The 19,569-nt window shown below is 64.9% G+C and overlaps 3 protein-coding genes across 10 annotated transcripts in view; 1 reads left to right on the top strand and 2 right to left on the bottom strand.

The window, feature by feature from the left end:
• Positions 1–5,364, bottom strand: part of ZC3H3 (zinc finger CCCH-type containing 3) — a 59,463-nt gene extending 54,099 nt beyond the window's left edge. The window contains exons 1-3 of one of the 2 annotated variants that reach the window (XM_037166441.2): positions 4,544–5,364; positions 3,179–4,022; positions 517–1,810 (exon numbers count right to left, since the gene is read on the bottom strand). In XM_037166441.2, the coding sequence (XP_037022336.2) occupies positions 517–1,810; positions 3,179–3,608 (1,724 nt within the window). In that variant the 5' untranslated portion in view covers positions 3,609–4,022; positions 4,544–5,364. The other variant, XM_053660865.1, reaches the window with a different exon arrangement.
• A 2,313-nt stretch (positions 5,365–7,677) lies between these two features.
• GSDMD (gasdermin D) lies at positions 7,678–11,989 on the top strand. Of its 5 annotated transcripts, XM_053660873.1 has the most exons (12): positions 7,678–7,845; positions 8,066–8,096; positions 8,620–8,834; positions 8,982–9,174; positions 9,676–9,844; positions 9,977–10,082; positions 10,387–10,440; positions 10,713–10,790; positions 10,922–11,097; positions 11,181–11,322; positions 11,416–11,489; positions 11,623–11,989. In XM_053660873.1, the coding sequence occupies exons 3-12, from the start codon at positions 8,624–8,626 to the stop codon at positions 11,860–11,862; spliced, it is 1,443 nt and encodes a 480-aa protein (XP_053516848.1). In that variant the 5' UTR covers positions 7,678–7,845; positions 8,066–8,096; positions 8,620–8,623; the 3' UTR covers positions 11,863–11,989. The 5 variants fall into 5 exon arrangements, with proteins under 5 accessions (XP_053516848.1, XP_053516849.1, XP_037022337.2 ...); XM_053660874.1 differs by lacking the exon at positions 8,066–8,096 and having other exon boundaries at positions 7,679–7,845; positions 10,716–10,790; XM_037166442.2 differs by lacking the exon at positions 8,066–8,096 and having other exon boundaries at positions 7,679–7,845.
• Positions 11,990–12,023: 34 nt separating this feature from the next.
• Positions 12,024–19,480, bottom strand: MROH6 (maestro heat like repeat family member 6). 3 transcript variants are annotated; one of them, XM_053660867.1, is made up of 15 exons: positions 19,208–19,480; positions 18,836–18,988; positions 18,501–18,655; positions 17,747–17,864; positions 17,385–17,569; positions 17,166–17,303; positions 16,939–17,053; positions 16,685–16,828; positions 16,442–16,615; positions 16,050–16,217; positions 15,703–15,822; positions 15,360–15,462; positions 15,209–15,274; positions 15,019–15,071; positions 12,024–14,044 (listed from the first exon to the last, which is right to left on the bottom strand). In XM_053660867.1, the coding sequence occupies exons 1-15, from the start codon at positions 19,451–19,453 to the stop codon at positions 13,988–13,990; spliced, it is 1,995 nt and encodes a 664-aa protein (XP_053516842.1). In that variant the 5' UTR covers positions 19,454–19,480; the 3' UTR covers positions 12,024–13,987. The 3 variants fall into 3 exon arrangements, with proteins under 3 accessions (XP_053516842.1, XP_037022304.2, XP_053516843.1); XM_037166409.2 differs by having other exon boundaries at positions 12,024–15,071; XM_053660868.1 differs by lacking the exon at positions 17,166–17,303 and having other exon boundaries at positions 12,024–15,071.
• Positions 19,481–19,569: the final 89 nt, after the last annotated feature.

The following is a 19,569-nucleotide window of genomic DNA, read 5'->3' as shown; positions in this document are numbered from 1 at the left end:
CAGACCGAGGGCGGGGCCACAGCACCAACTCTGAGCCTCCTCACAGGCCACAAGGGTAGGGGCTGGAGGAAGACATGGGGTCCCTGGGCCGCCAGGGGGCAGCCTTCCTCCCTGGTGGAGAGCGGCTCTTGCACTCCACATTTGCTCCACCGGCGCTGGGCCAGGCACGAAGCCTCCTGCCTGTGGGCCCGGAAGAAAGGCCACCCCAGCAGCCTCTCCCGGCAGGAGAAAGGGTGGGTCCACTTGCAGCCCAGTCCACTGTCCCTGCCCAACTGGAGCCCCCAGCCAGGTCCTGGCCAGGCCAAGCCTCCCTCATTCCGCAGCGAGCCAGCCTGGTGCTGACAGAGCTCGGCTCTCACACAGGCCTGGCCAGGCAGTTGCCAGGAGCTGGCAGGTGACGCCGTGCTTATCCCGCCCATACACCTGCAGGCAGGCTCTCCCAGTGGCTCTGCCCAGCAGGAAGGTGTGCCAGCCGCCCGCCCCACAGGACCCTGGGGTGTCGGCTGGGACACGCACTTAGCACTCGCCCGCCTCCTGATGATCTTGGTGCGGCTCTTCACTTTGTAAGCTGAGAGCCCTGTGGTCTCACTGAAGAGGGGCTTCGAGCCACTTGGTCCCACTGTCGGTTTGTCCCCTGGGGGGGACCTAGATGGGACTGGAGAGAGCTGGGATGCACGGTCCTTGCTGCCAGCCTCCGACTGCCAACGGAAGGAGGAAGATGAGGCCGAGGGGCTGGCAGCCTTCCACTTGTACTTGCTGGGGTTGGCCGACTTCCTGGGCTTGGCATCCAGGTCCGCTCTGGACTGCGGCTTCTCCGGGCGCTCAGCTGAGCCACAGGAGGCCACGCACGTATTCTCTGCAGCTACTCTGGGGCCGAGGGCCCTCCTAGGGGCCCGGGGACTCTTTGCCGAAGCAGCCACCCACTTGTAGTTGTTCTTCCGGAACTTGGTTCGGCAGGACACAAGCAGCGAGGCCTCCCGGGCCTGCCTGGGTCCAGAAGCCGGTCTAGCTGGGCCTGCCACGGAGCCAGAAGGAGCTGGCTGATCTGGGTGGCCAACATCCACTCTCCCGTCCCCAAGGAGCTGTGCAGCAGAGTGGGCCACCGGGAGAGAGCCCGCCTTCCGGGCCAGGGCAGTGCCACTGCGTGAGGACTGGGTGGAAGCCAGGAGGCGCGCCCTGGCAGAGAGGGCACTCTCACTGACCGTCCGCCGGGACTCAGAGAGACTGTCACTCAAGCTGCTCACAGACTTCACCACCCGGGGCTTGCCGGCCTCCTTCTGGCAGACCAGAAGGGGGTCCTCTGGGCTGCAGGTCCCCTTGGGTCCTCCTGGCTTCGAGGGCTGCCGCTGCCCACCAGCAGGCTCCCCCTCACCTTCTCGAGGCCTGGGGTTGCTCCAGGGCGAGCCCTCACATTCGTCCGAAGAGCCCTGAGAGGCCCCTGCAATGCTAGCCAAGCCGGCCTTTGACGGTGGCTTGATTTTGATGACCATGCTCTGATCAGAACTGAGCTGGACCTGCCTCTCCAAGACACAGTGCTGGGAGTCAGGGTCCTGACCACTCCCAGCCCCAGGGGCTGGCTGCGTGGCACCATCACCAGGCAGGTCCAAGGACGCCGGGGGGCGATTCACGAGGGAGTATTTCTTGCGCCACGCAGGCCCATGGCTAGGGGAGAAGCCCCTCCTGCTTGGACGAGGGTGGCGAGCACCGAAAGTCCTGCTGCTGCTGTAGGACGGTGGCTGCCACCGGGAAGTGGCCAAGGTGCCTGGGGCAGGTGCATTGCCATGGAGGTTTTTGTAGTCGTCGATCAAACCTGAGGAGACAGAATCACAGGCTTCACTAGAGGGTCAAAGTAAAATCGGCAACAGTCCCTGAGAAGGGCATCAGATGACAAGACACCCACAACCCCATCTCCCTTCCGGACCCCTCGGAGTCTGAGAACCTCTGACAGTTCACCCAGACCTCCTGGCCTGCCTCCTCCAGGAGCCCTCCCCACCTGCCCCACCTCACTCCTGTCTGTAGCTGTCCACCCTGAAGACCCGCCCCTGTGGCATCCTAGTCCCTCTCTGCTGGGAATGTCTTCTGGGCCCACAGTCCTTTGTGGAGCAGCATCACTCTGTATGAAGAGACCAACGAGGCCGCGCACTGTGCTGCCTTGGCAAGAAGGAGGCCCTCGGACTTGCCCACTGACAGGAAGGGGGCAAGGCTGCACCTCAATGACCTCCCTGCCTGTCACCCAGGACACTGCGTGTCACACGACTGACAGCCCTGGGCACTCAACCCTTGACAAGAATGGCCCACAGTCCTCCCCCCAGGAGAGAGGAGGGATGGTCTGGAGCCCCAGCTCCAGCAAAGTGGACAAATCCAGCCCAGGGCCTTCCTGAGGACACCCCTGGAGGGCTGCCCCAGCCCAGGAACAACCCAAGACTCCAGGGCATTACCACTCCACAGCTAGTAGAAAGCCGGTCCCCCGTGGCCGCCCAGTTACATTACCCCCCCCCCAGAGGCCCTGCTTTCACACCCAAAGAGAGCCCCATCCAGACCTGGCGACGCCTCAGGGCAAATGTGATGAAGCCAAAAAAGTGGCCCAAAGGAGGGACCAGCACACCTAGACTCTCCGCTATACCTATTTTCCAAGTCCTTAAACCTTCTCTTTATAGGAATAACTTTAAAAAGATTTTTTACAGTGCAGAAAGCCCGACTTGCGTCTAAAAATTGAAAAGTTTGGGAACTGCGGCCTTGGGAGTCTGGGTCTTGAATACTAAGGGGAGTGTGACTGTACGGAGAATGCAGCGTCTGGGAAGGAACACCGCCCCTCAGGAGTGCGCTGTGCCACCCCGCGCCAGGGCCCCCGCCCCCGCCCCCGCGTCAGGGCCTGGGAGCGCGGGGACGCCGAGGACTCGACCGCCCGTGGGAGTAGGGGAGGTGGCCTCCGGCCGGTTAGAAGCGACAGTCCCGCCATAGCGCCGAAAAGGTTTGCGTTACCCGTCGTCCAACGAAAACCGGGTAGAGCGCCGACCCGGCCGGCCCCTCGGTGTCTCTGTGTCTCCCACCTCCTGTCTGATGCTACCTGCCTCCCCACCCGACCCCGCCCGGCCGAGGGGACTGCGGGGGGGGAGAGCGAGCCCGGTGAGGTGAGGGGAAAGAAAAGACACGCGACCCCCCACCCGGCCCGACCCACCCTGCAGGAGGCGGATCTGTCGCCGTAACAGCTCCTTTTCCTCCATCTCCGCAGACCGCGACGCCAGGCCAGCCCTCCGCGACGTCATCGCCGCGCGACCGTTTCCCTGTGGATGGGGCGGGGCGGGGCGCGGGAGACTCCGAGACTGCGCACTGGGGCGAGGCCCAGACCGCCTCGGACGTATGGTCGCCTCGGCAACGCCTGCGGAATCGCGCACGCGCAGAGCTAGGGACCTGGAGCTATCTGGACAGAGCGCAGAGGAATCCCTGCTTCGTGCTTGGAGGAGTGGGCTGTAGGTGATCACCTGCTGGAGGGGCTCCGGCGGGCTTCTCCGCCACCGGCTCTCCCTCCCTGCGGGACCTGGCGGGGGGCCGAGACCTGGACCCCACCCCAGCCTAAGTTCCTTCCCCAGTCCCCAGCTGCCCTCCATCTCTAGGCCTCCTCCGCCTACCCAGCCTGCACCGCCTTGGGGATGTCTCCCCGCAGGCTCTCTGGTGGGACAGATGATTGGCAGGCTGGGACCACGCCTCCCGGATGCCCCCTTGCCTTTATCCTCGCGTTGGGAAAGCAGGAAGTAACTGGGAGAGAAATGCGAGAAAAGCCCTCGAGACCCCGTAGGTCCTTCACCCCAGCATCACATCCCGCATGGACCCTCACTGCCAAGCGTGACCCTCAGACCCTGAGACGGATCCTCCCGGAAGAAAAGGTTATGCCAGCCGTTCCCTCCATCAGGACAGTTCCACGAGGCTCTCAGGGACCACGACGGATGGGTGGCGTGACTTTCACGACAGTCTTCCACATGCCCTCCTACTGGGAAAAGCTAGGGCAGTATCCCCGCCAACGCCTGCGTGGAAGAGACCCCAGCTGGGACACAGGAGCACACTCAAGACCCCTGAAGCAGGACCAAGGGGCTGCCTCCCCTGCAGAGGCCCAGTGGAGTGGGCTGAGTGCTGTGTCCCCCACCCCCAGTCGGCAGAAAACCCGGGGTGCCAGGCAGGACGCAGACGACCACAGGGCCGGAGACCCCAAAAGGAAACAGGACGGTTAGGGTGCGCCGGGGAGGGTCGCCTCGAGGCGGGGCCTGGGCAGTGGATTTTCAACCAACTGCACCAGCCCCCTCCTATGAGTCTCTGGGTGACTCCCAACTGCCAGGGTAATTTCTCCGCACCCCACTCCACCCCTGCCACCTCTGCCAGGCCTTCCTGCCCTCCACACTTCTGATTCCCAAGATGCCTCTGAACCCGAGACACCCCCTACCCCTGCCGGCTCTGGGGCCGCCCGGTCAGGGGGCCTGCTGACCACCGCATTGCCCAGCGACCTCCGAACGTTGATTGAGCTCCCCACGGGCAGGGCCTGTGGACCAACCGTCGGAGCCGCAGCCCAAAGGGCACCCGGGTGCCGTCCTGGCCGCCGAGGATCTGGGGCAGCAAGCGGGAGGGGGGCCTCGCAGGGACTCAACTCCCCAAAGGAAAGGACTTGACGGACTTCGTCTGCGCTGAGGCCCCGCCGCGCAGCCGGGCTGGCACCCCTTCAGTCCCGGCTGCTCTTCGCCAGGACTACTCCGCAGAACTGTTAGCTGGGCTCGAGTGTCAAGTGGCTCGGGGCCGGCTGAGACCTGGGTACAGGCCGGGCGGGGTGGGGAGGGGTGCTGGAAGGGCGAAGGGGGCGGGGCTGCCCTGGGCGTGGTCTCCCCTGGAGAAACGCCTAGAGTGTCCCGGCCGGCCTACACTGGACGTGGTGGCCCGGGCTCCTACTGCTCGTGCTCAGGAGGCTGTGCCAATTCCCGGGATCCCGCAGTCCCGCCCACGCGCCTACCGCGCCTCTCTGCGGCCCTGGACTGCCAGGCCTCCCCTGGCTCGGAATCCAGATCTAGGGCAGGGCCCACCGAGCCCGCCTGTGAAGCGTGGGTGGGTTCCTCGAGCCCGCTGCCCCCTACTCGGCTTCACGCTGTCTTGGCCTCTTGTTCCTTCCTGGCTCAGCATGCAGCGCCCTCTAACTCCAGTGTCCCATCTCCTCCGCAGTATCTCCCATCCGCTTCCTCTGCTCGCTCCACTGCGCTAACCAGCTCGCCTCTGAGATCTTAATGGCCTGCTCCCTCCCTCTCAGGGGCGCTGCCTTCAACAGCTTGCTTGCTCAGGCACTAGATCTTTATTCAGGTGGGTGGAGACAGGGGCCCAGAGCCTCGTGTTTCCTCGTCCTTAGAGCTCACCCAGTAAAGCTGGCCCCTCCCCACCAACAGGCAGAGACCCCCTCCCAGCCCTGGTCACAGCTGGCCACTGGGGTCATGGGGTCCTGGCCAGTTTTGGACCTCCAGGGCCTGCTCAGACCTTGTCCAGGGCGACCTCAGAGTTTCTGGCTGTCTGCCCCACCCCTCTTCCTTCCGCATTTTCTCCCCACTAAGCACACTTCCTGCCCCTCAGGCTGACCTCTGTCCTCTCTGAGTCAGAAACCCAGGCGACACCGCCACTCGACAGTGCTGCTTGGTTTGGTTATTGCGAGAGCTGAAGATATAACAAGAAACAGCACGAGCCAGGCCACCTGCAGCCCCATCCAGCCCTGGGTCCCTACAGCCAGGCAGGTGGTGTAGTGTGCCATGCTGTCCCCAGATGCCCTGTGGATGGCACCTCCGCCTCGGACTGAGCTCCAGAGCTATGCCGCCGCCCCCACCCCATTCTCCCATGCAGCAGCCAAGGCCTTCCAGAAAAATAAACCAGGCTGGTCAATCCCTGCTGGAAACCCACAGCAAGGTCACACCACTGAGGAGGCCACAACCTTGACTTTGGCCTGGAGCCTGCCCACTGAAGAAACAGATAAGGAGCAGAGGGACTGGAGGCCTGGAGGAGCTGTGGCTGGGGAGAGAGCAGACCTCCCTGGAGGAGTGCCCCGAGGCTGAACCAACACCTACAGACAAGCACAAACCACACAAACTGCACACACATGTGAACACACACCCATTCAGCCCTGCTCAGGCTCTGGGAGCCTCCTGCCATCATCAGCAAGGACGCCCTCTCTCTCCAGCCAGTGGCTCCAGGGGCCGGATCAGACCTGGGAGTCCCCAGCCAGGCTGCTGAGCGCCCAGCCCCCAGAGGCCCTCAGCCAGCAGAGCCCACAGGCCCACCCGCCCGGGCCCCAGCACGAGCAGGGCCACAGGCAGGCACCAGAGCAGACCAGGCCCCTCCCCGCCCATCCCCTGGAGAGCTGCTCCTGCTTGTGTCTGCCCTGGGGCACTCAGCTGTTAGGGACTTCTGCGTGCAGGAGACAATGTTTCTGAGGCCGGGCGCTGCAGCTGCATCTCACCTGCACAGCAAGCAGCCTTCCGGGTGCCTGTGACGGCCTGTGTGGGAAGAGCACCTGGCACAGGTGTTGCTGCACACGTGCCGATGGGGTGACCAAATGTGCAGAGCTTTGGGGGGGGGGGGGCATGTAGGGCCAGCAGCCCCAGTGTGGGCTCTGCAGAGCCCCGGGGTAGCAGCCTCGAGGCGAGATGAGGAACTGCCTGGCACCAGGCAAACCTCACCTGTGGCCCAGGACAGTAAGGGTGCTGAGGGGCCTGTGCAGGCCTTATGAAGATATAACTCAGCCCTGGCTGGGTAGCTCGGTTGGGTAGAGCATTGTCCCCGCACGCCAAGGTTGTGGGTTCGGTCCCAGTCGGGGCACATACAGGAATCAATCAATGAATGCATGGATCAGTGGAACAACAAATTGATGTCTCTCTCTCAAATCAATAAACTTTTTAAGAAGTAATTCACATGCCACTTAACTCACACATTACAGTGTAAACCTCCGTGGGTTTCAGCACATTCAGGGCTGCGCAACCCGCACCGCAGCCGGATAAACGTTTTCATCACATCCCCATCAGCTCATCCTCCCCCTGCCCTGTCCCTGGCAACCACCTGCCTCTCCTTTCCCTCTGTACGGATTCTCCCGCCGTGAACACCCGTGGGCAGGCGTTGGGGGAGACACTGTCTTCCGAGGTGACTTCTTGCACTCAGGGGGGACGTCGCGCGGTCCGTGGATGTTGGCCCGGCGACGGGACGTCACTCCTTCCTCTCGCTGCCTACCACTCCCTGCGGCCCTGCGCGCCGCACGGGTTCCCCGTTTCCTTTGCACGCATCAGCCCTACGACGGGGGAGGGGGAGGTGCCCAGGTCTTGGGAGTCATGGGCGGTGCTGTAGGGCCCTCGCGGGCAGGCTTTGCGTGAACGCATCTTCCTCTCCCTGGGGTACACACGCACACCGAGTAGTGGGCTGCATGAAGCGGTGCTAATGGGCCCCTGCCGGCGCCCGGTTACCTAGCGCAGCAAGCGGGGCTCCGGGCTCCCTCCCCTGCACGCCTAACGGGTGTGAAGCATCTCATCGTGGTTTGATTCGCTCCTTTCCATGTGCTTGTCGGCCGTTCGTAGTTTTTCTTCTGAAAAGTGTCTGCCCGGCCCCTCCGCTGCTCCAAAGTTTTAGAAAGAAACCGCGAGTGGGCGGGCCGACGGCGGGCGGCAGCTCGGGCATTTCCGGGAGCGCCTGGAGGTCTTGCTCCGCTGGTTTCACTTTTGGGTCTGGCCTCCTGCGGGCTGAGCGCTCCCTCGGCGACTCCGGAGCGCACTCCCGGGTGACCCCGGCCCAGGGCTTCCTCGCCTCGCTGTGTGGGCCTGGAACCCGGGCGCCACGGTTTCGGTGAGCTGCACCCCGCGACCCCTGGCGCCCCAGCAACACCGCTCTTGCTGGGTGGGATAGCGCCCTGGTTCCTCCACCCTCCCAGGACTCCCCACAATCCCAAACCACTGGAGGAAGCCCAGGGCCTCTGGGCAGGCAGGCCCCTCACCAGCCAGACCGGATTTGGGCTTGAGTCTAGGGCAGGCCCTCCAGACGCTGCTTGGCCTATCTCTGATTGCAGGCCAGCCTGGGGGCCCAGTGACCTCCTCCTGGTGAGCAACTGGCTGCTGGCAGGTCTGCGGCCCGGGTCTCCTGAGTCCTGGGTCCCTCCAGTTTGGTCCCTAACCCCCGAAGTCTCAGCCTTGGACAGTGGCCCATGAAGCCAGGGCCCAGAGAAGCCCTAGTGGACATACCCGGGAGCCGGGAGCTGGGACATCCCGTCTTCTGCCATGGGCCCCCGTGCCATGTCCCCAGAGGTGGTGGCCTGTTTCTTCCCTCCCCCTGTGGGCACCTCCGGGGATGGGGGGGAGGCGGCCACCTCAGCCTATAGGGTGTTGTCCCGGGGTCACGCCAAAGCCCCTCCTCCCCCTGCCCTCCCTTGGTGGTGGCTCTACGCCATGCTGGGCTGACAAAGTGATGGAGGCCTTGATGGGCAGCCCAGAGCCCCTGACCACGCCCCCATCACCGGCAGTCCAGGATGTGCTTGGGTCTGTCAGGCACTCTGGTCCCAGAGCCGATGGTGTACCCCGCCTTCCAGCCACGCGGGGCAGGGCCTGACCCATCTGCCCTCCTCAGGAGCATGGCATCAGCCTTCGAGCGGGTGGTCAAGAGCGTGGGGCTGGAACTGGACCAGAACAGAGAGCTGGTCCCCGTGTACAGCCTACAGAGCTCTGCCAACTTCCAGCCCTACCGCCTTCTGAGCCGGAAGCCGAGCTCCAGGTTCTTCAGACGCTACACATGTGTCAACCTGTCCATCAGGGACATCCTGGAGCCAGACGCACCAGAACCAGGTACCCACTGGCGCTGCGTCGGAGCCCCTCTGCTGGAAGAACGGGGGAGCAGCCTGCCGCCTGCTCTGGGCCCATTCCAGGGTCCCTGTGCCTGGGGGAAAGGCACTGCAGGGGGGAGTGGGGTCCTCAGCTCTGGCCTTGTTCCAGCTGTCGAGCATGTTGGTCCCTTCTACTTCCAAGACGCCGTGGATGGGCATCTGGGGGGCAGCGTGGAGGTGGTGGCCCCGGGACAGGGGAAGATTGCAGGCGGGGCCGCAGTGTCTGGCAGCTCCAGCGCCTCCATGAATGTGTGCAAGCTGCAAGTGCCCCCCAACGCCTGGGTGGCCATGCACCGAGAGAGGTGAGCTGTCGGGGCAGGGCTTGGGGAGCTGGGGGTGTGGGTTGAGCCCCCAGGTCACCGAGAGGAGGCAGGGCTGCTGGGGTGGAGTGGACATGGAGACAGAGGGACAGTGGCAAGGAGGACTGATACCTCAGGGTGGAGACTGAAACCTGGACCCAGGGAGTGAAGGGAGAGAGCACCCCAGTGCACAGCTGGCAGGGGGTGGGGGCGGTGAGTGCCTCCAGGACCAGCAGGTGTCCACTTGTCCCTGCCCAGCCCTCGTCCCTGTTCCCTGCACCCCCCGCGCTCATCCACAGACACTGTCAGGAGTGCCTAGGGCAGGAGTGACGGCCACCCTACCCCACCGAGCTCCTGGTCCCCTCAGCCTCAAGCCCCTTGTCATCCCCACTGCTGGGCACAAAGACTGAGGCCTGGGGCAGGAAAGCCAGTGCCTTGGTGGGGGGGAGGGGAGGGCAGCCGCTCGCACCCTGAACCTCCTGACCCACCCACCTTCTGCTATAGGCGCCTGCGGCAGCCTGAGCACAAAATTCTACAGGAGCTGCGGAACCGTGGGCGTGATGTGTTCGTGGTGACGGAGGTGCTGCAGACCCAGAAGGAGGTGGAAGTCACCCGCACCCACAAGCACGAGGGCTCAGGCCAGTTCTCGCTGCCCGGAGCTGTGTGCTTCCAGGTGTGGAGCTTGGGTGGGCCGGGAGCGCGGCTGGGGGTGGGGGGTGGGGGCCATGTCGCCAGGCAGGTCACTGCGCCAGCCCATGGCCACCTCCCAAGCCAGAGCCATTTTAAGCCCAGATCCACCCTTCAGGGCGAGGGCAAGGGCCACCTGAGCCGGAAGAAGACGGTCACCATCCCCTCGGGCAGTGTTCTCGCATTCCGGGTGGCCCAGCTAGTATTTACTGGCCCTGAGTGGGGTGAGTCAGGGTTGGGGTGACCTCTGGGGCCCCGACTCTGGGGCAAAGACACAGACTCTGAGGCCTGGGAAGAGCCATCAGCTGGCTGGGGGCATGCAGGCACCTGGCTGTGCGGTCTCCTGAGCCCAGTGGCCGAGGGTCCTGCGCCCCGGCATGTGGGTGGCTGGCACGCGTGTGCAGAACCCCGGCATGTGGGTGGCTGGCACGTGTGTGCAGAACCGTGCAGGGAACCCTGCAGGTGAGGGGAAGGCTGGGAGCCCTGGCTGACCTGCCTCCTCCATCTCTGCTCCTGTCCGGCTTCCAGACATCCTCTTCGTCCCAGAGAAGAGGCAGAGGACCTTCATGCGGCCCCAGACAGGTGAGGCCCATGGATGTCCCCCAAGCTTGGCCCTGGCAGCCAGGCAAGCGCACTGGGGCCATCTCCTGCCCAGTGGGGTGCAGCCAGCAGACGCCTGAGGGCTGGGCACGTGTGGGTGTGTGCATGCAGGTGTGTGCACCAGTCTAGCAGGGCTGTGCCCTGCCCTGGGCCACCAGTGCTATGGTGACAGTGAGGTGCTGTGCGGGCCCGAGGGTGGCCCCAGTCCTCTCAGGCTCGGGGACCCACCCCCGCACTGACAAGCTCTGTTGCAGCAGGTGACCAGCCACAGCGACCATCCTCCCTCTCCACCCTCCTAAAGTCCATAGGCGATCACCTTAGGTTCCTGTCAGGTCAGTACCTTCTGGAACACCTCTGGGACCCCTGGTGCACTCCCTTTCTGCCCCCTGGGGGTCTCTGCTTTCCAACGAGGACTCCCCAGGGCTCCGTGGACAGCCCGACAATGCCACCCCTGTCCCCACAGATGGGCTCGGTGAGGACCAAGTGGTGTCCACAGAAGACTTCCAGGGCCTGCAGGCAGAGGTGAAAGCCTGGGCTGGGTTCCTGGAGAACTTGTCCAAGACCCTGTGTGAGCAGCTGCTGAGGGGCCTGGGGCAGGTGCTGCGGGACGAGCTGGCCCTGCAAACCCTGGAGGAATCGGTGAGTGAGCCCTTGGGGCTGGGGGCTTGGGGACGGGAGTGGCCACACTGGCCGCCAGGCTCACCAGCCCCCTGTGCCCCCAGCTGGAGCAGGGCCTGTGCTGTGGGCGGGCAGAGCCTCTGCAGGGCCCGGCAGGCCATGTCCTCGAGTGCCTGGTGCTCCCCTGCAGGACACTGGTGGAGGAGCTTGCAGGCCCAGTCACCTACTTGCTGGGAGCGCTGGCTGGTGAGGGGCCCCTGGGGTTGGGGAAAGCCGGGGCAGGGCTGTGGGCTTTCCAGGTAGGCCTTCGAGCCCCCCTTACCCCAGGTCTCTCCCCAGCCCTGAGTGAGGCCCAGCGAGTGCTACTGGCCGAGGTGCTGGAGGCTTCAGCCCTGCTGGAGCCCCTCAAGCTGGTGAGGAGGCCCAGATGGTGGGGAAAGGGCTGGGGCTGTGGGGCGGGGCCCGGGCACCCCTGGGGGGAGGGGGGAGGGGCAGGTGTTGGAGGCCCAAGGCCCCTGAGGACAACTTTCCGCCTCATCCCGGCAGGTGGAGAAGCTTTTGGAGCAGAGCTCCCCGTGGAAGGAGCCCAGGGCCTTATCCCTGCCACCTGGGCTCCTGGCAGGCAGGTGGGGTCCAGAGGTACCTGCCTGGATCCTGCTGGAGGCCTCTGGCCTGGAGCTGCAGGTGAACGCCCCCCAGGTGTGCTGGAAGCCAGAGGCCCAGGGCTGCGCGTGCGCACTGTACGCCTGCCTGGCCCTGCTGTCGAAGCTGAGCCAGCTCTGCTAGCTGACGTCCAACGCAGTCACACCTGTCAGCGGCCAGCCCTGCTCAGGCCAGAGCCCCCCCAGCCCAGCGGCCACTCAGCACCGGCTTGGGAGCTGGGAGAAGTCAATAAATAGGAAGCACAAAGGCAGCAGGTCGCTGAGTGTTTGAAGGGCCCTCTATCTGGGTGGGGGGTGGGGTAGTTCCAACGGGACATGTCTCCCACTGCCTCAGGGACCTCGAGGACACGCTGCTGTGGGCAGGGGCCAGTCCTGGGCCCACGGGGGCTGTCGAGGGGGCTGGGGCGTGTGTGGCTGGCTGGCGGCCCGTGCCCCGCCAGGTGCACCTGCTCAGGTTGCAGGACGCAGAGGGCCGTGGGGACCCCGTGCTGCGGGGGCACACCCTGCCTAGGGGTGACGGCAACTGGTCAGCAAGGATTTTCCTCTCCTCTGGCCTGAACAGCCAGGAGTTTGCCTCTCCTCGGAGGGGGCAGAGTCTGCCTTTCTCCCCGGGTGGGAGGAGGAGGCCGCTCCCCTGTCACGCGGCCAACCAGACATACAGCTTCCGGACTCACTGGAGAGGAGGGACAGTGGGCTTAGCCAGGACACCAACCCCCACACAAACCCAGGACCTGAGCCCAATAGTGACATTAAAACTGGTTCTAGCTGGTGTGGCTCAGCAGATCGAGCACCTGCTTGCAAACCAAAGGGTCGCTGGTTCAATTCCCAGTCCGGGCACATGCCTGGGTTGCAGGCCAGGTTCTCAGTGGGGACCACATGAGAGGCAACCACACTGATGTTTCTCTCTCTTTCTCCTTCCTTTCCCCTCTCTCTAAAAATAAACAAATACGATTTTAAAAAAAAGAAGTGGGTATAGGAGTCCAGCTTCTGGGCCCCAGAAAAGCTGCCTCAAGGGCGAGGGGAAAGAGGTGCTAGCCCGCTGCACACAAGCCCCGTTAGGACAGTCTGGTTTTTGGCACTCAGGTCCTAGACCCACCTGTGGCCGGGGGACCCAGGCCTCTGGGGTCATTTCATCACCGACATCGAGGCAGGAGGGTTGTCCCTGGAGAGCGGCTTGCTCAGACCCACGTCCGGCCTGCCGGTTGGGCTACTGCCAGTGGGGCCGACGGGCCTGGTCGGCCTGGACACTCCCAGACCGAAGGCGCCGGCCTGGGGAGGGGCTGTAGCCCTGTCACAGCTATAGGGGCGTCCCTGCTGAAGCAGGCCATTGAGCCACCTGGGGACCCCAGCAGAGAAGTCCCCCAGAAGGGTCCCACTCCCAGGGCCCAGCAATCCTCCGGCCTTCAGGAACCTCCTCCTGGTAGGTAGCATCCAGCGAGCTGCCAGGTACTGGGCGGGGCCAAAGTGGGGGGGGCAAGACTGTGAGCAGGCGGGCTGGCTGTGCTGTGCAAGAAGTAGCCTGGAACAGGGCAGGATGCGGGCTCCCTGCAGAAGCAGCCAGGCCCCCCACCTGAGGTGGGCCCTCCTTTCATCGGGGCACCACCGTGGGGTTGGCCACTGGCCTGTGCATCGTGCTGTGCAGAGCAGAGGAGCATGTGTCTGGCAGGAGTGGATGTGAATGCTCACCCTGGCTCTGGCTCTGGCTCTTGGCCTGCAAGGAGAGACTTCCAGTGGGGGGTCCGCAAGGCTCCTGCTGAGCCAGCCCTAGGCCCAGCCTGTGTCGGGGGGCTCCTTGCAGAGTCCCACTGCAGGACAAAAACCCAGTCCCATGAGGCCCCCGACAGGTGACAGGCTGGCTGGAGAACCCCTAAGGCCAAGACAGGCATCCGGGACACACCCGCTGCCTCCCACTCCTTCACGGGGCCCTGGGGGCCTCCTGGTGGGTCCCTCCCCACAGGCATACTTCCTGTAGTTTAATCTTGCCTGGAATGGGCTTTGTGGGACCTGAACTCACACTTCAAACCTTGGCCCTGCTCCTACATACACCAAGCCCTGGGACGCCCTGCACGAGATCCCAACCCCTTCCCAGGGAGCTCCGATGCTGGTGCCCCAAACGCCCACACGCTGCCTCTTCTGTAACCCCAGCCCAAGCCCCATCTTGGACCAGGCCCAGAGCATCTGGACCACACCCTCAGCCCAGACCCACCCCCCAGTCAAATGCCGGGCTCCGTGATCCATGTGAGTTTACTTCAGACGCTTTTCCTAGCAGCTGGCAGGACCCTGGCCTTCCCCCGGAGGCCCCCAGCCTGGAGGCAAAGAGGCTGTGTCAGTAGAGGCCTCTCCGAGACAGCAGCTTGCAGGGAGGGGCTTGAAAAGCAGTCGGAGGAACCCGCCCACAGCCCTGTGCTCTTGGTCACAGCTTGGGAGGTCTGGGGGGGGGGGCTCCTCCCCTGAATGAACTGTCATGCTTTCCTCATTCAACCCCTCACAGGGTGCTGCGGTGCCAGTGTGCAGGCTCAGTCTGGTGGGGGCGTAGATGCTGGTACCCCACACCTGAACCCACAGGTAGAACCCCAGGCCTGTGGTGTCCAGTGGAGAGGTCGGGGTGCCCTCTGCAGGAGGTTCAGGTGGGGTCTGGTCTGACGACTGGGAGTAGGGAAGCGTGTGGGAGACGGTGCCAGGATGAGGGACAACAGGTGTGGACAAGAGGTCAGGCCAGGACAAGGGCTGACAAGGAGTGGGGCACATGACAGGGCTGGTGGGTGGCCAGCTGGGGCGGGGCCCAGGAAACCCCAGGAGCTCACAGGGCTTCACAGTGTCCTCCACCGGACCCCTCCTTGAAAGGTTGGGGTCAGGGGGCTGGGAGAGCCGCAGGCCTGAGGAGGGATGGGTGGGCCCGCAGGTGCGGGGGCTGAGGGTGAAATGGTGCTCGGACAGAAGCGCTGATGGCCTTCTGGGGAACATGGCCACAGCAGCAGGGAGCTCCTGCTGAGGAGGCCTGGCCCTGGGCCCAAGGCTGGCCACAGAGCGGTCGGGCACCAGATGCAGATCCTGAACCCTCACTGGGCTGGGACCCCACCCAGAGGACAGCCAGGGTTCAGGCTCAGCCAGGGCCAAGGCAGCCCCACCGCCCTGCGACGCTCCGGCGCTGGAAGGGGCTATCCGGGTAGACTGGTGGGGGCCGGGAGGGGTGGGTGGGGCTCGGACGGAAACCCGGGAAGTGCAGGCCCCGCCCACAGCCCTGTGCGCGGGCCAGCAGCGCCACCTGCTGGGAAGATACCTGTGCAACGGCGACCACAGCCAGCTCTCGGTCGCTTTGCAGTTGCCCCAGGCCTGCAAGAACAGCACAGTAGCTCAGGAAGGGCCACCATGACGCACCCCAGGACTCCCGGCACATGCATTCCCACTTATTCAGCCCAAGCACCCACCGCCTCTCCAGGACCGCACACCCTGGCAAGTTGGGCCCTCACCCTGGAACAGGGAGTCCAGCAGATCCGAGCTGATGTGTCTGGGGCTGCTGTGATGGACAAGCAAGCCTGGGCAAAGCAAACCTGTGAGTGCTGGCCCCACGGTCCCAGAACTCGGGGTACGAGGGACAGTGTGACACCTGGACTGCCTCACCTATTAGCATGGCTGCTCCCCGGCGCAGAGGGTCCTCTGGGCTCCTCAGGTAGCCCTGGGTCTGGCTCAGGAAGCTGGGCACATGGCTCGGGTACCACTGAACCTGGGGACATAAGGGCTCACAGCAGGATAGGAGGACCAATTCTGTGTGGAGAGGAGGCAAGCACAGAGGCTGGTGTCCCTGGGGAGCTTCGAGGGCAGGGGTCAGGGCCTGAGGTCTTAGACCTGCCACCACCTTGACTGGGAAGGTGGAAAGACTCCGTTTGGGGGGAGAGAGTGGCCAGTGTATAGTGGACTGAGCAGGCAGCTGGCCATACCCCATCACTGTCTTCCCCCTACTGACCAGACGGTGGCAGATGTGGCTTAGAGCCTCAGGGCTGTCGTAGTGGGCCACAGTGACCACCTCCTCCAGCAGTCCCCAGCGCAGGGCTCGGTCACAGCGGGCCAGGGTCCATTCTGAGCTCTGGGACATGGGAAGAGAAGAGGGTTAGGGGCCCAGAAAGTAGCAGGGGTGGTCTGAGTGTGGCCAGCATGAGAGTTGGGGAAGTCCAGGGCAGGAGTCCCAGGAACCTGGGAGCTCGTGAGGCCTGCACTGAGGTCCTCAGGGAAGTCCCTGACCTGCCACCTTCGGAGAGGTAGTGGGATTGGATGGGGACAGAAGCACTGGGGCCATCTTGGGGGGCGGCTGACCTCAGCAGCATCCAGGCTGGGGTCATGCAGGCGCAGCAGCAGCGGCACCAGACTCTTCAGCACCAGCTTCCGTAGGGGACCTCGGAGCCCCACCCGGAGCCCGCCCTGACCACGCCGTACCAGTGTCCCGAGAAGCCCAGCAGCCGAAGCGCGGACTGAGTCTCGGGCCTGCATAAAAGACCAGCTGTCAGATGTCAAGGCAGAGCCTGCAGCTGGAGGGGCTCTGGACACTGGCTGTCTGGGGGCGTGGCCTGGGGGTGGAGCAAGGAAACTGGGCCAAGTTGGGACAGGGCCTAAGGGCGGAGCCTGGGGAGGGGGCTGTGCCCCCCCGAGGGGCGGGGCCGGGCCGGGGCGGGGCGGGCCGGGGCGGGGCGGGGCGGGGCGGGGCTCACATCATCCAGCAGTGGTGGGAGACGCAGCCCCAGCTCTGTGCTCAGGCATCGCACCGGAGCCCTCGGCTGCAGCAGTATCCTCCTTAGCGCACCCAGCGCTGCGCCCACGAGTCGCGCATCGCCCTCACCCAACGCACCCAGGAGCGCGGGCAGCAGCACAGTCACGTGTCGTACCTGCGCAGTCTCGGATTGTGGGCGGCTGCCCTCAGACCCCGCCCAATCCCACCCGGCCCTGTGCCTCACCTTCCCACGGTTCAGCGCGAGGTGGCCGAGGCCAAGCAGGCCCAACCAACGCACTGTGGGCTCAGGGTCACCCTGCCAAGCACGGAGCCGCTCCAGGATCACCTCCTCCCGAAGAAGCCTCGTGGTGGGCCAGCTCTGCAACAGCTGGGTCGGGGGACAGGGAGTCAGCATGCTCACACTCCTGGTGCAGGCGGGGACACTTCGGTGCCAGGTCCTCTGTCACCCTTCACTAGCCCTCCGGGAAACAGGCTTACCCCGGTGAAGAAGGCCATGGCCGTGAGGCGCTGAGCATCGTCTGCGCTGCGCAGCTGGGGCAGCAAGTCGGCGAACAGGCCCCGCAGGTGATGGTCCGCATGGGCCACCATGGCACTGGGATGGGGTGAAATGGGAACTCTCCCTCTGCTTATGGCCTCAACCCTGGAGAAGCCCCTACCTGGCCACCCTCATGCCCCTGCCTCTTCCCCCACTCTTCTGCCCACACCTGGCCAGCAGCAAGACACCCTCCAGGTGGGTGTGGGCTCCCACTAGCCTCCTCCAGCCTCCAGCCTGCTCCATGCACGTGACCACCATGCGGCTGCCGTCCCCGGTGAGCAGGGCCTTCAGGGCCTCAACTGTGCAGCTGGGTGTGGGGCAGTGAGGGGGAGGCCCGTGAGGAGGGGGGCGCTGAGCCGGCCCTCACTGCCCCAGTGCGTGCCCTTACCTGGTGTGGCTGAGTGGTGGCCCATGGTGGGACGGGGCCCAAGCCTTGGGGGTGTCAGGGGAGTGTGGGCCCTGGGCCAGCTCATGCAACTGTGTGACCAGTGCCAGGAGGAGGTGTGGATAGAAGCCCCGAGTCGCGCCCACACAGCCAGACACAGACAGCATCTCCCCAAGGGCGCGAGTGGCCTGTGGAGTGAGCAGCCCCCTCAGGCTCAGACACACTGTGGATGCTTAGGGGACATTATGGTTGGGTGGGACTCAGGCAAGCCCCTCCTGCCCCTGGCCCCTGTGGCCCAACTCACCCGCCCCCTTGGGCTGGGGGTGGGGGAGAATCCCCTGGCAGTGCTGGCTGGAGTCACCTACTGCCAGGGCCTCCTGCTTGGGTCCAGCTGCGCCCTTCAGTGCCCACAGCAGCTGCACCAGCACCTGCCCGTTCACGCGCTGGTTCCGGCTCAAGCTGCGCCACAGCTCAGCCGCCGCCCTGGGGGGTATGGGGCTGTGAGGCCAGGTCCCTGCCAGCAGGCCAGGAGATCCCAGGTCCAGGTGGAGGTGACCACTAGGACTCCAGCAGGGGGGAGGGACTGGTAAACCATCCCCCTCCTCCCCACAAGTCCCTCCACTGCCAGAGAAACTAAGTAAGTGGCATCTGTGCCCTCCACACGGTGGGGGACCGCAGGGTCATTTGCCGAAGTGGGCTGCTCAGGCCGTCAGACCAACCACAGTGAAACACGTGGCATTACAGGCAGTCCCTCAGAGAGAGCAGCCAGACACCCTCACCTGGGGCAGCTCACACTGAAGAGCCAGGGGTGTTGGGACAGAAGCCACCTGGTCACTAACCCTGCCTTACAGTGCCCTCCCCCCACACACCCCCACGCTCCACTCCAGAGGTGACCAAGGGGAGAATTTAGGCCCCAAGCCAGGAACCCATCACCAGGGACCTCAAGGTGGGAGAGGTGGGGAAGTGGAGGGGGCAGGTGTGGGGGGAGAAGAAATTGGGAGGTCCTGGGCCCTCCACCACCTGCCACGCTGGGGCCAGACTCCACAGCCACGCAGGAAGGGGAAGGAAGCCGCTTGGGGCTGTGGGGGCCAGGCCCTGGCTGGGGGAGGAGCAGGTTACCGGTCCAGGGGCAGCGAGCAGGGCAGCAGTGCCCACACCACGTCCTGGGAGTGCTCCAGGGCCAGCGAGCTCAGCACTCGCAGGGCTGCCCGCCGGGGCCGCCCCTCAGCCAGGCCGGACACCTGCGCCAGCAGCCCACGCACCAGGGCGTGCACCTGGCGTGGAGAGGCAGGTGTCAGTGGCTGGACCGCCTCAACTCCCGGAGGCTGCTCCCTGTATCCTCTCTGGCCAGGGGCAGCCCGGAATGGGCTTTGTGTCAAACTGCTTGCTCCAACCACCCAACCTCGGAGGGGAACCAGGTGGGGGTTTCTGGGGGCCAGAAGGAGGATGCCCACCTGGTCCTCCAGCCGTTCCCCGCGGGCTTCCAGGGCTGAGGACAGGGTGAGTGCTGTAGCCTGTGTCCCCGCAACGCCAGCCTCTTCCAGGCAGGCAGCTGTGTACAACGCCAGGTCGGAGAGGGCCCCCTCCTCCCAGGAACTCTGGGGGGGCTGTGGTGGGGAGTGGGATGTATGAAGTCCCCTGCCTCTCCCAGCTCTTCTCCCCAGACCCCCTCCCTTTTCCCCAACACCACCTGGCCCCATGAAGTCCTCTGCTCTCACTGTCCCTGCCCAGACTGCTTAGCCCCTATTCCTGTGCCCAGCTTCCCCCTTTTTTCAGTCCTTCTATCCCCCAGATCTTCCCCCCAACCTCTGTTCCCTCCCACTCACCTGATGGGGCCCCCCGGGGGCCGGGTCCTGTGCATGGGGTGGGGAGCAGGGCTCTTGGGCAGCTGGAGGGTTGGTGGGTACACTTCCAGGCTCTGCCTCGGGTTCCAGCTCAGGTTCGGGCTCAGGGTCCTTGGAAGGAGCTGCTGCGCGCTCTCCCTGGCTGGCCCGGATCCCTTCAGCCAGGGCTGTCAGGGTTAGAGCTCCCACAGGGGCTCCCCGGGCCCGGCCCCACACACCCCCAGCCATGGCCGCCACACGCAGCCCTCAGTGGGGCAGGCCCTGCAGCCTGCCAAGCGGCCTCCCAGGAAGTCCTGCCCAGGCCTGACCCAGAAGCAGGTTCTGGGTGGGCGGGGCCAGGGACG

Source organism: Artibeus jamaicensis, unplaced genomic scaffold (assembly GCF_021234435.1).
Source record: "Artibeus jamaicensis isolate MK-2021 breed Jamaican fruit bat unplaced genomic scaffold, CSHL_Jam_final scaffold_916, whole genome shotgun sequence".
Taxonomy (NCBI): domain Eukaryota; kingdom Metazoa; phylum Chordata; class Mammalia; order Chiroptera; family Phyllostomidae; genus Artibeus; species Artibeus jamaicensis.
The sequence above is the reverse complement of the archived record's forward strand: the minus strand, read 5'-3'. Positions and strand labels throughout refer to the sequence as shown.